Below are 16,154 nucleotides of genomic sequence, written 5' to 3'. Positions count from 1 at the left end.
GATAAAAACAGGCAGAATGCACGCAAGTTTGAGGAACGAAATGTAACCTCATTCATATCATAGATTTAATGTATAGTTCCTTACAATGTGAGTCAATGTGGTGGAAGTGGTAGAGGGAGGGGGGGAGGGGTATACTATGGTTAAATATAAATGAGCCAATGAAATACAAGTACTTACATCCCTCTTCATCTGAAGAGGTACATGATTTTGACCTACATGTTTCTGAATGTGTCAACACCCCACCATTTTAAGGAAACGTGACCATAATTAATCTTTCCACAACCCACATGAAGTCAAGATGAAATTTCATCATTGTAAACAGCCAGAGAAGATTGAATGTTTCATCATTTGTGTAGACTATTTTTTTATTTTTTTTTTTGTGAAGGGAGAAAAGGTTCAATGCAAAGGAGATGGGTGATGTTGCAGAAATTCCAAGCTTGAGTTTTTTTTCAGAAAGAATATTATTACAAAGTTTACAAGCGATGTCACATAATGTTTGCCAGATTTTCTTGATCCAAGTTTGTAACAACTCTGATTCCCATGTGTCAACATTTTTTTTGTCTTGTATCAGTTGTAAACATTTTTGTTGTCATGGTTATCAGGTGCGTATCCAGGGGGGGGGCGTTGGGGGCGCGCGCCCCCCGGGTAAGAAAAAGAGGAGAGAAAAAAAGAGAAGAAAAAAGGAAAAAAGAGGGGGAAAAGAGGAGGAGGAGAGGAAGGAAGGGAAAAGAAAAAGAAGAAAGAGAGAAAAAGGAGAAAAAGAGGGAGTAAAAGAAAAACGCGAAGACACCGGGAAAAGAAAAAGGAACAGTGACATCATTACAGCGCTGAAGGCTAGCCAGTGACGGATCAATGATTTCGTAAAAGTGTGCCTCACCCTACCCCTTATACACCGACAACTCCATTTTTTTTACGTTTCCATTTTCCTCTCTCACTAATGATCTATGTATATACTATATATGGTCTATCATAACGCGTGTGTAGAATTGTGCTATGAAACCAACTGTGGCTGGTCTCGAACTCGACCGTGTCGTCGGGGAACATGACGCATTTTGGGATGGGGGCGACCGCCCCCCCCCCATTCAGCATTTTTTTTTAATGATATCGCTATGTAATTTCAAAATAGAAAGTGCTTAGATGCAACTTACAAGGCCTGGGAAGTGTCATTTCCAGCGATCTGGGAGACATTTTCGGCCAAAATTTTCTTGTACGCTTCGCGCCAACCTATGGTGGCGCTACGCTTAGATAATTTGCCTACAGGCTTCGCCCCTCCCTTGGCAAATTCCTCGCTACACGCCTGTTCGAATTTGTAACGCAAACAGCAGATATCACATCATATCAGTAAGCATAAAAATGGCGTTCCAGGATGAAAATCCTCAAAACTGTCCGACTTGCCTGAAAAAAAAGCAAAAATTTTCGCGTTCAGCGTGTCAATGTCAATATCATATAAGCAAGCATCGGTTATTACATCGCATGCCATCATGTACCGCACGGGCCGTTAAAATTGCGCAGTATACCGCGGGATGCTAATGTAAACAACGACATGTCTCATGTAGATGTATAAAAAGCATGAACCTCCAATTATGTCAAAAGTTTCTTTTACATTAGTAATGGCGAATTAGGGGCTGCACCCCCGCCGCGCAGTGGCGGAGCGTCCATACGGTCAGGGGGCGGATGCCCCCCTCCTGACGGACTCAAATGGACTGCTGGCGCCTTTGTCAGCTCCTTACCACTTTTTACTTATTCTACATTATTGACTTTTCTATTGCGCTCTCATCTACTTATTGACATTTGTCACATTTTGTTGGTGTAATTTGGCGATGACACCCTATACTTCGTTTATCTGCAAATTATCCAGGCCCTGAGAGGGTCATTTCCGGCGATCTAGGGAGTATCTTTACTCGAAAATTGTCTGTGCGCTAAGCGCCAACCAGTGGTGGCGCTCCGCTTAGATAGTGTCGAAAGCGCCCCTACAGACCATTCTCGCCCCTCCTAACCAATACCCCTAGCTCCGCCACTGCCGCCGCGCCTACTACGCCTATGTGTGTAGTGTTCGGTTGAAGGAAATATCTGCTATTTTTTTCATTTCCTTCAACCAAGTTTTATAATAGCCGTTATAACAGGTTTAATATTTGTACACCAATAAATTAACTGTGTCTGAATTTTCGAAAATTTCTGACCAACATTCTGCATCACACTTCCCCCTACTCGTGCAATTTTGACCGGTCTGTTAGGGGTTGAAGGAAGGGGTAGATGAAATTTTGTACAACATTATGAGTATGTTTTCAAGTGAGTTTATTCACGAGAAATGTGAATTTTCAAATTCTGAACAAATTTGGGGCTTAAAACCTTGAAAAGTGGGGCTGACGGGTATTGTGGGCCGCGACGTAGAATCACCTACAAAAGCAAAGATCCACGGAAGATGCGATCAGGTCGAACATGACGTGTGCCGGGTTGACAATCTTCAAAAAGGTTATGGATGGAAAAAAAACTATGAGGAAATACTTGGTTCTCAGGCCAAAAGTGTACATCTGGTTGGTCATTTCAAGCCCGAGAAGTGCCGTTTCCGGTGATCTGGGGGGGGTATCAAAACCAGAAATTTTCTTGTACGCTGCGCGCCAACCGATGGTGGCGCTCCGCTTAGATAGTAATTCACGCCCCCCGGGTTAGAAAATCCTGGATACGCGCCTGGTTATCAAGACTTGGTGATGCATTACCAATGTGCAGTGTATCTTAGGTTAGTTGATGCTATAGATGCCAGTGCATTCATCTATACATGGGGTTAGTCTATGTACAATTAATTCCTATATGGGTTTAGCCTATGTATAATAAACTCCTACATGGGTTTAGCATATGTATAATAAACTCCTACATGGGTTAAGCCTATGTAAAATAAACTCCTACATGGGTTAGCCTACGTATAATAAATTCCTACATGGGGTTAGCCTATGTATAATAAATTCCTACATGGGTTTAGCCAACGTATAATAAACTACATCATGGGTTTAGCCTATGTATAATAAACTCCTACATGGGTTTAGCCTTTGTATAATAAACTCCCACATGGGTTTAGCCTATATATAATAAACTACATCATGGATATAGCCTATGCATAATTAGATTCTACGTGGTTTTAGCTTACATGTATAATAAACTTAGCCTACCCATATCTTCCAAGGAGTGTGCATTAATATCACTAGGCTTTCTACCAAAACCTTTTATGATTTACTTGTTTCTACACTTTAGGTCTTCTCATGCTTTATAGTTTAGCAACTGTGATTAAGTAAACAACACAACTTAGCCAAGCATGTAAACTATTTGTATACAAATCACATTCTATAGATGTTAACCATTTTGTTGCAGATATAAGTTATAGAACTGTTTTCATTGCAAATTCATGGCAAATTTTTTAATGGTGCTCCGAGACTGTTCGGAGAAACCAAAATCAGCTTTAGAGGTCGCGGATCCGATGGGCGACCAGTTGTTTACTTCAATATCAGATTTGCATTGTAACTAAATACCACAAGTTAAGTAATAAAATGTTGTCACACACCCCTCACTCCTGCCCTGCACTGTACCACCTGTTTTTCAGGCTACATTTTACGGTGTGCCGGGTACGAAGTTGAACTTGACTTGTCTAACAAGTCTAACTCTAAATGCAACTTGTGTTTACAATAATGATCTTTCCCCTGGCCTGGTGGTGCATCTCCAATCTCTCTACTGACAAGGAAATTTATGAAAGATAACTTAATAATTGTTCCTGCTTTTATTTTCTTTCATCTTCTTGATAAATATTTCCAGGAAAGCAGCGAAGATGAAGAAGAAATTGACGAGCTGGTGGAGGAAGACAGGGTAGCCTTCGACGATCAACTTTTAAGCATCGGTGCTATAAGCAGACAGATCACAGAACATAGCATTCCATTGGTCACTCGGTATGGGCAGGAATCTTAACATTTTACGAAAACTATCTCAGAGAATATTTTTTGTGACAATTTGATGAGCACAAAGTGTTATTGTTGTCCACAACTTTAATCTTCATGCAGGCGAACTGTTAATTGCCTCTATAGGAAACTTTTCAGATTTTGGTTAGCCAGTTTAACATAATTTTACCAACATACCAAGCAGAACTTTATCGCCCAAAACTGTTGCATGTCAGTGTTAATGACACATCCAATGATGGAAAAAAAAAAAAAGTTCAGCAAATGTTTGCCCTTTTGCTTCTTTTGACTGCTTTGAAGGGAAATTTGTATAGTCAAGCTAATCATGTTGTGGAATTTTGGTATCAAAGAATGTAAAACATTAAGCAAATCAACTCAAAAAGCCTCTCTGACTATTTAAGTGTTTGAATTAATAACCCACATTGTTCTTCTTTTTCTTTAACTTTGGGAAAAAAGTGGATGTGAGCTACTGTTGCATCATTTTACCAAAGCATTGTCAAAAGAACAAAAAAAGACAAAATGCTAGTTGAATGTCCCTAGTTCTCCTATCTCCCAATGATATGAGAAACACTCTTTCTTGGTTGAAGTACCGTGTCAATAGTAGGGGTGCGTAGAGGGCTGCAGCATCCCTCAGCCTGACTACAGCCAGGCTGCATGGCACATATTGTGCTCCACAGTTTCACATAATAGACACTTTAGGTCTGTAACAGATCATCCCTATTGTTTGACATCCATTCATCCTAGCTAAGCAGGATATCGAAACTGCTGCAGCTGTGATATCCAAGATGAGCAGGATATCGCAGCTGCTGCAGCTGTGATATCCAAGCTGAGCAGGATATCGCAGCTGCTGCAGCTATTCTCTTTGACACGGTGCCTTAAAGTACTGATTAGTCTCATCATTAAATTAAAATGGCTGATTGTCAGGTCAAACATGTGTTTGTGTATAAATCCTGATGATCGTAATGTCGTTTGGTAATTGGTTATAGAGCAGTTCCCATTTTGATTCCCCTTTGAATCAGTGGTGGGCAAACTGTGTGGCCACATTACAGGATCTTCCATGAGGGTTGAGCCACGACCCACCAGACCCCCCCCCACCCCCAACCCTTCAGAATATCGATTCTTAGAATTCATGAACTCTAGCTGGGACTATGGAATGAACGTAATTGATATCTGTCAGATATTGTTCTGTTTATTTCTCTTTGCAATATTATGGCAGAATACATGTTCTTTGTGGTCTTGCTCCAAATCTCAAAAAGTTCTCTGTAACTGCTGAGCTAAATAAACCAGTTTGTCTATAGTCTGTTTGGTTATTATAAATCTTGTGGTAAACTTTGTCATAAGAAAGAAAGGAAAAGGAACGTCTCTCTGATCTACTGGCCATAGAATGGGAAAAAAGTCTCGGTCGATGTGGAAAACTTGTCGAGAAGTTTTTCAGTTTAACTACTATTACTCTCCTGACTTGTAAAGTAAACTACAAAGAATTATAATAAAGCAAAGATGTCTATGCTTGGCATGGCTATCAATTGTTAAAAAGAAAAATCATTCAAATCTCAACAGATCGGAAATTAAAGACCATAAGGTGATCTTCTAAATTTCAATTTTCTTGGAATTAAATTTGATTTTTTTTGGTACTTTGTGGTTCATCAGTTTTATCCAGACGCTACATTACATACAGTCATATCTTAGACAAGGTGTAACCGAGGATACAAACCCAAATACCTGGGCAAAATTATTGTCAAACAGAGGAAGTGCTTGTTAACTGAAACATATGATTGAAAGGAAAACAAAACGTTTACAAGAATTGGCAGTATATTATTACTAAGATAGATCTGTGCGGTTGCTGTTTCATGTGTAACATTCCAGGAATACTTCAAGATATTTTAACATAGATCTCTGTCTACCAGAAATGACTTTATTGTGTAGGATTTCTAGGAGAAGTGCCTAAGGATATAGAACTCTTTAATGTTGAGAAAAAAAAGTTTCTAAATTCCAGTATGTTCTCATATTATACTGAAAGGAAAGTGCTTTGTGATCCGTGGCAGAGCGTCCATACAGTCAGGGGGGGGGGCGGATGCCCCCCCTGGCGGACTCAAATGGACTGCTGGCGCCCTTTTCAGCTATTTACCACTTTTTACTTATTCGTGATTATTGACTTTTTTATTGCGCTCTCATCTACCTATTGACATTTGTCACATTTTGTTGGCGATGACACTATTTATTCTTCCTTTATCTGCAAATTAGCAAGGCCCGGAAAGGGTCATTTCCGGCGATCTAGGGAGTATCTTTACTCAAAAAATTTCTGTACGCTCCGCGCCAACCTGTGGTGGCGCTCCGCTTAGATAAAGTCGAAAGCGCCCATACAGACCATTCTCGCCCCCTCTGACCACTCTCTGCCACTGTTTGTGATGTTCAAAGATCTCTGTCGTAAATAAGAAAGATGTTTTTATGCTAATAACCCTTGTGATATCAGTGACAGTGTTCATCTTATAAAAGACTTTGTCCTTTATTTGTCTGTCTTTTTGTTTGCTTGTTTAAATATATTACTTCCGATAGATGCCTCAATATCAAACTAAAGCTGTAATAGGTCACAGCAGCTATCATAGAATTGGGTGCCTCTCTCATACAGTGTTGAAACTTGAAAATAAATTTGAAATGCTATATTTAACCCTATTTACATATTTCTTTTGTTAGATTGCTAGAGGACAGAGTCACAAAGTTCCATTCTATCCTGCACCAGTACCAGCAGCAGATGGTCCAGGGTGGGGGATTGAATCATAACGCCGATATCCAGTCCAAAATCCTCACCAATTTGTACGAAGATCTTCACTGGTTGATTCTTACATCAGGTTCGTTTAATAGGAATGCCGTTTGGACGATGATGTTACATTGAACAAATTATTTAATTAAAGCAGCATTTTGCATTTTGTCGCCGTTTTCCACTTTTTTGACAAGTCAATCAAGTTTTTTACATATATCAATCACAAAACAGCAAACTAAGATATTAGCCAAGTGTTTTCCTTCCTAAAAGCGTTACTTGGCGAGTCATTAAGGACACATGCAGGTAATGAGAAAAGTGTCCTCCGACGAATTACACATTTAATATTAATCGCATACAGTTCCCCCAACCCACTAGTTTGAATTCAACCAATCAGAGATGCAGGTTTAGTTATGTGCCGTTGCTAAAAATAGATTCAAAACGTTGAGTTGGTAACTTCGTACAACCAGCGAGCTGGACTCTAACAGCTCCCTGGTACAACTGCCATAGAATATCTACACAAATCAAGCATGGTGTTGTATTACGTATTGGCCAATGACGTTCGTAGCTTTTAAATATTCATATTATGGGCGAGGTTTATTTGGATCCCAACGGAAGATATCTTCGAGAAATACAAAGTTGAAAGTTGTAAATTTCTCGACTTTTATGCCACCATTTGAAGTATGATTTTAATAGATTTAGCTAGTTATGTAAGTTTTTATGGCATCGTGGAATCAGTGAGGTTGAGAGAAACCATAGAAAAGGACGCAAAATGCTGCTTTAAACCCAAGTGTGCCTGTCAACGTGAGGTAGTCAGAAGTAAAAATCGCCTTGAAAGGATAGTCCCGGGTGAAGATTTCTTTTTGACGGATGAAAGAGGAACACATTTTAATAAAAGCCTCCTGGAGAAGTTATATTTATTGGAGATAAATAGCAGTTGAAGTTAACACACTTCTTAACCAACATGAAGCAAACAGGTTTGATGTCATAAAAGGCACACTGAAAATTGTTTCTTTAATGTATGTCTTGCAGAATTTACCTCCCATTTATCATATTTTGTGATACATTTCTGGGACAGTGCATGACTGGATTAAGTTAATACCCTCTTCAGTTGGTGGAATAACATTTCCTCAGCTGGTTTTAATAAATCATGTGTAGAAAGGATCTGTTGTTTATATGGTAACCATGGAGAGTTCAGAGTGCTATCCACCATGTTGAAGTGTTTACCCATCCAGATAAAGTTGTACAGGGATTATGAAATGACAATAGGCAAAGTGAGAGAATGTATGAGGGGCAGGAGGAGAGTAGATTGGGAGGGGTAAGTAGGGCCTAGAAGTGGGAGAGGCAGTTTTATGATGGAATGTTTGATCACATGACACTGCCTATAGAGAGATGCAATAGGCCATAGAACCGTGTTGTGGTTACAACTCTTCTATAGGATTCAGTTGTTTTGGACCGATTACATATTATCACCTTCAAAATATTTTCTCTGGCAGGCTCTTGAATTTTTTTTTCTTTCTTAATTTGTTTTCTGAAACTTTCCTCCATGCATTATAATATCCTGAAACACCTGGAAAAATGCTTTTAGCTCATGCTAAAGGTTGAAAGCAATGCCAGTGGCTCTTAAATGTTGTCAGAGTATCTTGGAGTGACGGTCATTCATTTTCCAAACTTTCCAAATATTATTTTATCTGTGCTCTTCCTCAAACCACATTCTCTCTTTGAAAGTTCCTGCTGTCTAATTTTAAACAATTCTCGAACGTCTGCTAAGTATTCATTGGTGTGAGCTGTCAAATTTTGGATACATCCTGACCTCATGAGTTTTGGATACATACACCCTGCCCCCCTGACCTCCTGAAACAGTTCTTTTTCACTGGTGATGGCATGCATCTTTCATCTTTATTCCATCTCGGTTGCCTTCTTGACAGGTTACATGTTGGCCGACCAACACAAAGGTGAAGTCCCCTGCATTCCACGAGAGATCATCGCACACTCCATGAAGAAGAGCCAGGGAGTAAATTTAGAGGCTACTCAGAGGCTGGTATCATCGCCGGGCGATGACCCCGCCTCTTTACCAGGGTATGAGCAGGCAGATGAGGTCATAAGGTAGGTTGTTATCGGCTTACTGGAAACGTGGTCTTGGATTAACAGAAATATTTACCAAAACTTACTCCAAATAAGATGGCGAGTTACCAGAACTATGACAATGTGCCTTGACGTTCCACCAATAAGTATCTTTGTATAAATTTATGGTTCCATTTAGTTTGAATATTTGTCGCCCAGACTCTTCCATTTAGAATGTATAATTTGGAGTTCGATTGTATCGGATATTAAAGAGATACAAGAATCTTCAAATTGCTTTTCCCTTTTTCTTTGAAAGCTTCACTTGCTAATCTTATAAAACGTATGCTTAATTTAGACTGTGCACTGCATAGCAAAACAAGGTTACAATAAGTACAAGTAATTAGACTATGCGTGTCATTAATCAGATAACCTCGATAAAATTAATTTCACTTGCTTCTTACTCTTCGCCAGACTTTCATCATCAGTCCTGCGGCTGTCTGAGGTGGAACGCTACGCAGGGGAGGCCAAATTGACGATCGTGTTGAGCCCGCAGGTGGCCAGCACGGTGGTTTGGTTCATGCACAGGTGGCTGGTGTCGTACCTGCAGCTCAACGAAAAGAATTACACAGAGGTATATTTCAAAAGCAGTGTAACAGCAAAGATAGAGTATAACATTACTTGGTGTTATTATGATTATTGACATATCCCCTCCCCCCCCCCCTGTGCTGGAGTTGTCTAACAGGAAGAGTTAAGCATTAAATGAAGCCAAAGAGAAAATATATAGAACAAAGTAGGAATTTCATAGCAGCAAAACTTGGCGTGTTTTAATCAGTACAGGAGATTCTTTTTGGACAAAGTCAAGTTTAAAGGTGGTTGGTACATTTGATTACTAATTAAAAACAGTGGCATGTACCAAGGGTTATGGGGTGGGGGGATGGGAGATCATGTCCCCTATCTTCCATCATCATATCTGGGGAAGTGGTTAAGTGGGGGATGTTTACATTCGCTGGGGGGGGAGAGTTTGATAACTCCCTTGGGTATATAATCCCCCTCTTCAACCTCATAGGATTTCACAAGATTATTAATTAGCAAAACCTTGCATTTAGATGTAATTATAGACCTAATTTATAGTCTTAAACATGCTTCAGAATGCACCCTTAGATGTCTAAACATCTAAATTTTATTTCTGTGGAAGAACCTTAGACCACCCTAAGGCCGTACAGACACATCATCTTCTTTATAAACTCATTCATTCGCATCTGGCCCTTCCATTAAGTTTCATACACCCCCCCCCCCACCCCCACCTGACCTAAATCATTCAGTCAGAGGAAGTCTAGTATTTGCCCCCCCCCCCACCTTGCAAATCCTGTGCATGCCACAGATTCACTTGTATCTTGATGATGCAATTATTAACATATTCTGCACAAAATTATTGTCTAGCTTTATGCAAATTTTAGGTAATTTGACAACTGATACAGTTGACAATAATATTTTTTGGCCCAATTATTTATATTTGCAAATTGAAGTTAGGCCTTTATACATAAGTGTGAAACTGTTCGCTGAATAGTTTTAATATGTATAATAAGGGTATCTATATACTCCAAATGAAGATTAAAAAATTGTCAGAGAAAGTATAGCCATCTGGGTCTTTAGTATTTGAACAAACCCCTGTCCAATCTTTATCCCTTTTCATCAATAACTTCAATAAAGACCACCAAGATAAACAATTTTGCTTTTGTCGATATTTAAACTATTTTAAATTTGGTCTAAACTTTCACAGTGTAGTTTAGCCCTTTTGATGAGCTTGGGCCATCACTCTGAGGGGGCCCAGTTGGTCACAAGGTGTCTTGTACAGAAAGTAGCTTCCAACCTTGCCATATGGAGTTCTGAGGAAGCTGTTGCCAAGGAAACGGCATCCATGTTTGTAGCATTAGTGCAGAAAACAGATAGGTACGTACCATGCATAATATTTGTCCATGATTTTCTTTCTCTATAAAGCCTTCCAGGTTGTGTTTTTGTAGATTTGTGTCGTGCCTGTACCATTAAGAATTTCTCACAACATTTATTTTTGCGGACTGGAAAATGTTTACCCAGTTGGTATGAGAGGAAAATGCCGGATCATGTTGGAACTGGTAGATAAGCTGCAAAATATTATCATTTTGTTTGTAAATGTTTCTTTTAATGAATCTACGAGCCCCCAAATATATGCGGAATTCCCCCCTGCTCCCGCCCCACTCCCCCTCCATCAATTTGCCCTTGTACCTTTGCCACCATGGACTTTAAAGCAGTTGATATGAAAGATGTTGTTAGTGGCATAAACTTGAGAAAGTTTGATTTGTAATATACTCTGTAATCTTTCCCTAATTGCACAAGAATTCAATGAGATGAATGACGGCTAGTCGAGAAAATGTCTTGAACCATCTGTTGGCGTAATTCACTTGCTTAATATTGTTTCAGGTGTACGGCTGTCGTCAAGGAGACCACATTCTGGGAATTAGCTAAGCATCTGTCCCACAACCAGCCTCCGTTTGACTTGCTATCCTCGGAGATTCAGCATCTCATCATGAAGGCACTGGTCCTAGGAGGGTCATCTGTGTCAACGCAGGAGGTGAAGGGTAGATTCTCAAAGGAGGTATGGTCACTCCCCTCTCCCTTCCCCCACCCCCCACAATTTCACCTAATCAGGGACACAGATACATGAGCAGAAAATATTTTCTTAGTTGGTTTCTTCAGTGTCAGCAAGAGAGGGTGTGATCTTTTAGTGTGTTTGTATAATAGTAGAAACCATATTGTGTGTAGCAAGTCAGGATATAGATCCCTCACTGTGCGGGAAAGCTGTACACATGCATACAGACCTGTGCATGGAATCTGGTTGTTGAAAGGAAAACCTGTGTCGAGAAAAATATTTCTAAGGAGTACATACTCTGCAAGCATTTACTTTTAGAAAAGTTTTCAGTGTGTCAAAACTTTGGAAGCAATACAAATAATCCTAGCAGAGCAGCATATGGTAAATATTTGATATTTAGTCAGCAGGCAACTTGAAAAGCTTTTCCTGAATTTCTGAAAGTTTAGTGTGATTAGTGTAGTTGTTTAGTTATTCACACAGCTCATTGGAGGGTGAAGGTTCACATTCGATCTATATCAACATAGGACTAAACAATTTCCATCCTGTCTGCATGAAACAAACCTTTTCAGTCATTAGTCCAAGGAGGGGCTTCCTGCTGGCTCTTGTGTACCATTACTACATATACTTTAATCTTTAATACTTTAATCTTTTAATACCACGTTTGAGGGCTCCTATGTCATAAAGAAAGGCCAATATTTACAGGAAGCCTGAAAAAAATGGTCGCAACAAGATTTGTTTAAAACCTTGAATCAGTGTTTCCAAGCTCTTTAGGATGGGTTTGCAATTGAGTATTCTGTGGGCTGTATAGAAGAATAATCAGACTCGCAGCTGGTAACAAAATTAAATAATGATCATGTTCATACTTTTGAAACTATTACTGTCCTGTTTGTTTGTTGATTCTTTTCAGATCCTGCAGCCACTTCAGGAACATTTCAAGTCATTAATCCAGCAGGAAAACTTTGTCCGAAAGTCCCAGGAACAGGATGTGAAATCCACCATGCTGACGCTACTCTGGCTGGTCCGAGGGGTCGTGGAGGGGTCAAGTGTCACCACCAACTCGGACCTCTATCAGTTTACGCTTCCATTTCTAACCGAAAGTGTCGCACTGATGAAAGTTTACCAGAACTGTCCCGATGTCGTTGAGGGTATCTTCCAGTTACACGTCGAAGTCTGTATGAGAATGTTGTCCTTCCTGAATGAGGTATGCGTACTACCGAAGTAGAGAAGAAAAGAAAATATACAAGACCAGCTCTTGAAACAGCAAAATGTGTTTTATTGTTGTAAAACTTAAATCAGCAGTTGCTTTCGCAGTGTAACTTTGTCCTGCTTGTGTAAATGAGTGAGAATAAGATATAAATGTGTTAGTCTGTAGCATCAGTGCCTTTAGTTGTGGAACATGTGCTAACTTTACCGTAGAAGAAATATTAATTTAATCGTATCCCATAAACAAATTGATAGTAGATTGGTGCTATTAAAGACCTAACATAATTTGCATACAACATTCTGGGCTGGGGTTAATGTTTATTATTAAATGAAGTGATTAGGATGAGTACCAACCTACAGATTAGACTATTCAAGAATCAAGATAAATTTGATGGTGATAATCTGAAACAGATAGTTGCCATAAGTGACTACTTACTTACTTTATGTAAACACTTTGTCAACTGTCCAAAACTGTCGAAAAGTCCCAGTATTTAGGGAAACCAGAATAGACATTGGTCAAAATTTTCAAAGCTGGAATATGGAAATAAGTTTCATCGGAAGCAAGTTTTGATTCATGTCCGTAATTTATGCAATGGTGGCCTTGTAACATGAAAATAAAAAAATAAATATTGTTCAAAATTAGTCCTTACCCAAGGTTGTATTTTCATACAATAGGAAAATTTTTGTATCACAAATAAAATGTAATACTTTATTGTTTGATAGCATTGTGGTCAAGTGGTCAAGGTAGTGGACTTGTGATCAAAGGTTGCAGATTCTTCTTACAGCTACAATTCTCTTTTCTCTCATGCTTGTTGACTATGATAGTGCGGTGTTTATTAACTGTTCGTATTGACCAAGAGTTGGTGGGTACAGGGTGTGCTTGTGACTGGTTTCTATAACCGATGTTGAGTTTGGTAATCACTAGATTTTGACATAACCAACGCAAATTGAAGCTTTCAAAGGGATAGTCTGGTAGCAGACAGTGGGACACTTAATATGGAAAAGAAAATTGATTTCACACTGTTAGTGGAAGACTACCTAAATGTCTTATTCCCAAACTTGAGAAATGGGCGATTAAATGGAATCTATTTTGACTGGCTAAACCTTCGATTCTTCCCTGGAATGGATCACAGCGAGAGGTCTGTGATGTGTTAATGACAAATGGTCATCAAAAGCTATACTTTCCCATAATAATCATCTTGTTGATTTATCTTTGAAACCTTATTATATCTTTGAAACCTCATGGCATTTGCAATGTTTGCTTATCTTTCAATATTATTTAGTAATTTATTTTTTTTATTTTTTTTTTATGTATATTGTTTTTATTCTTATTTTTTATTTATATATAATTTCCTCAAAATGCAACTTTTTTTTTGTAGAAATATAATTTTCCATTATGACTGAATGAGTTAAATATTACAAAAATTAACACACAAAGATAAACCACTTTCAGCTGAATTTGCAGTTATGACATCATTCACTATATTGTTGCAAGATACATTCACAAACTACCGCCAAAATTTGAAAAATTCATATCATCGCCATGCAAAAGGCTAGTATCAGGACGTGGTTTTGACTTTTATGATGCAGCAAATTACCAGCATTTTCATTTTTTTTTTTTTTTTTCAAAATCTTAAACTTAAGCCACTGTGAGTATCCCTTTCAGATATAACCATACTTTTTCTCTCTCTCTCCTGCCCCCCCCCCCCCATCTTTCCAGCAAAACACTCTGAAACTGTTTGAGGTGTCTCTTGCACTCCTGAGGATGTACACAGAGTGTAACCTTGGCAAGAGGACCAGAGAGGGGGGCGCAGAGGAGGACCAGTACCAGGACATTTCCCTCATCATGCAGTTATTAACACATCTTATATCAAAGGACCTGGTCGACTATATCTTCAGCGGTGAGTGAATCTGTTAATACCCACAACCATTCCTTCCTCCTCCAGTGGCAAAATTGCAAATGTTTTTTTGTAAAATAGTGTTTGAAGAACTATAATGTCAACAATGTTTACAACTTGTAAAATCTGGTTTTCAGTGTCACATTAAATGTTCTCACACAGGAAGTGTTGGAAACAGAGCAAAGATTCACTACATGTGTGACCTGTATGGTTTGGAGCTTGTAGTAACTAAATCAGGTAAAATTCTTGGAGGGGGGGGGGCAGGTGGTTCAGTAATATTTAAGTGTTTGTTTATTTTAATGTTCAAACACACATTGATGAAGAAAAATCATGATATAAATGAGACTCAAGGTTTATAATGTATTGTCGAAAACATGTTTTTGTGCCGACCATCTGTAACAAGAGCTTAATGGTAAATATTCAGGGGAATTACAAGCGTTTGGCTGAATGTGCTGAATGTAGAGAATTTGCTAGTAAATATAATATTTCTCGAAACAAAATAAACTAACAGTCAAACAAATTTTTGACACCTATTTATGTTCTGCTCTGCAGTATGCAATCCGTTTTGTTTGTGTCGCTAAGTAATGACAGTAATGAAATGTGATACCTTGTTTTCTTTAGCTGGACCTGAGATGTCCATCGTTGTATCATTTGTATTGACCGCAGCTGTATGTACTGACTGAACACTAGTGTCTAATTACCGACGGTAGCAAGCTGTGTGTGTATTTCCTGGGATCAATGGTGGTGTTTAACACTTCTGTTATACATCATTCGAAACTAGGTCAAATTACCGGCATTAGACGTTTCTTTTTGCGCGAGTCTTCACACCCTTTAATGTACATTTATGAATGGAAAGGTCAATACATCTGCCACTGCATGTGTTTGATTTAATGTCTCGGTTTCCACTCCACTGACATAGATGGGACACAGACGTCTCTGTTTTGAATTTTACATTCACCTGATCTCTGTGAATGGGCCCAAAGATATGTTTTCTTCAAAAATACATGGTGATGATTTTGTGATTATTTAATACACAAAAGTATTGTCATGAAACATTTTGTTTAAGACTGTCTAGATTGAAATATGCATAAATGAAGCTTTAATGTTTTTATCCAACTCCTTACAGGTTTTGACATATTACATGGTTATTCTGATTTCTCCTCAGAGGAGGCTACTGGGGTGGGGGACCACCAGAATGCAGTGGTCTCTGCTGGCGAGATAGTTCTCCTAGGACTCAACATTGTTGTCCCTTTGATAGATGCTGAAATTCTCAAGGTACAAACATTTTTTTATCTAATGACACTTTTTCTTCACAGCACCCTCTGACCCCCTAATTCACCATATACTTGCCCTTGCTTAAGTTTTACAGGCACATTCCGAAAATGAAAAGTTGGGTATGTCTCTCCTGGAAGTGTTTATAGAGGCACCCTTGACCTCAGGGGGGGCCCTAGGCACTTGTCTCATTGCCTATTTGATGTTCCACACGGGGGGGAAGACTGAACTAGCAGCAAGGGTCAGCAAGAAATGTCCACTTAGAATGATACCATTCATCTGATTGGGTGGGGGGGGGGGGTAGGGTTAGGGGAGGGTTAGCATGTTGCTACTGAAGGTAACACCTGTTATATTGTCAGTCCTCATCAGACTTATAATCTTAACTTTAACAGCTCAAC

The 16,154-nt window shown here is 39.0% G+C and overlaps 1 protein-coding gene across 2 annotated transcripts in view; it reads left to right on the top strand.

The window, feature by feature from the left end:
* The window catches only part of LOC139962400 (exportin-4-like), a 68,795-nt gene that overhangs the window by 48,050 nt on the left and 4,591 nt on the right, over positions 1 to 16,154 (top strand). For both annotated transcript variants that reach the window (XM_071962309.1, XM_071962310.1), the window contains exons 11-19: positions 3,802 to 3,932; positions 6,630 to 6,784; positions 8,622 to 8,799; positions 9,229 to 9,388; positions 10,538 to 10,707; positions 11,215 to 11,389; positions 12,291 to 12,584; positions 14,307 to 14,487; positions 15,650 to 15,759. In XM_071962309.1, coding sequence (XP_071818410.1) covers positions 3,802 to 3,932; positions 6,630 to 6,784; positions 8,622 to 8,799; positions 9,229 to 9,388; positions 10,538 to 10,707; positions 11,215 to 11,389; positions 12,291 to 12,584; positions 14,307 to 14,487; positions 15,650 to 15,759 — 1,554 coding nt within the window. The remainder of the gene's footprint in view (positions 1 to 3,801; positions 3,933 to 6,629; positions 6,785 to 8,621; positions 8,800 to 9,228; positions 9,389 to 10,537; positions 10,708 to 11,214; positions 11,390 to 12,290; positions 12,585 to 14,306; positions 14,488 to 15,649; positions 15,760 to 16,154) is intronic.

Source organism: Apostichopus japonicus, chromosome 21 (assembly GCF_037975245.1).
Source record: "Apostichopus japonicus isolate 1M-3 chromosome 21, ASM3797524v1, whole genome shotgun sequence".
NCBI classification, from domain to species: Eukaryota; Metazoa; Echinodermata; class Holothuroidea; order Aspidochirotida; family Stichopodidae; genus Apostichopus; species Apostichopus japonicus.
This window is presented reverse-complemented; position numbering and strand designations above follow the sequence as displayed.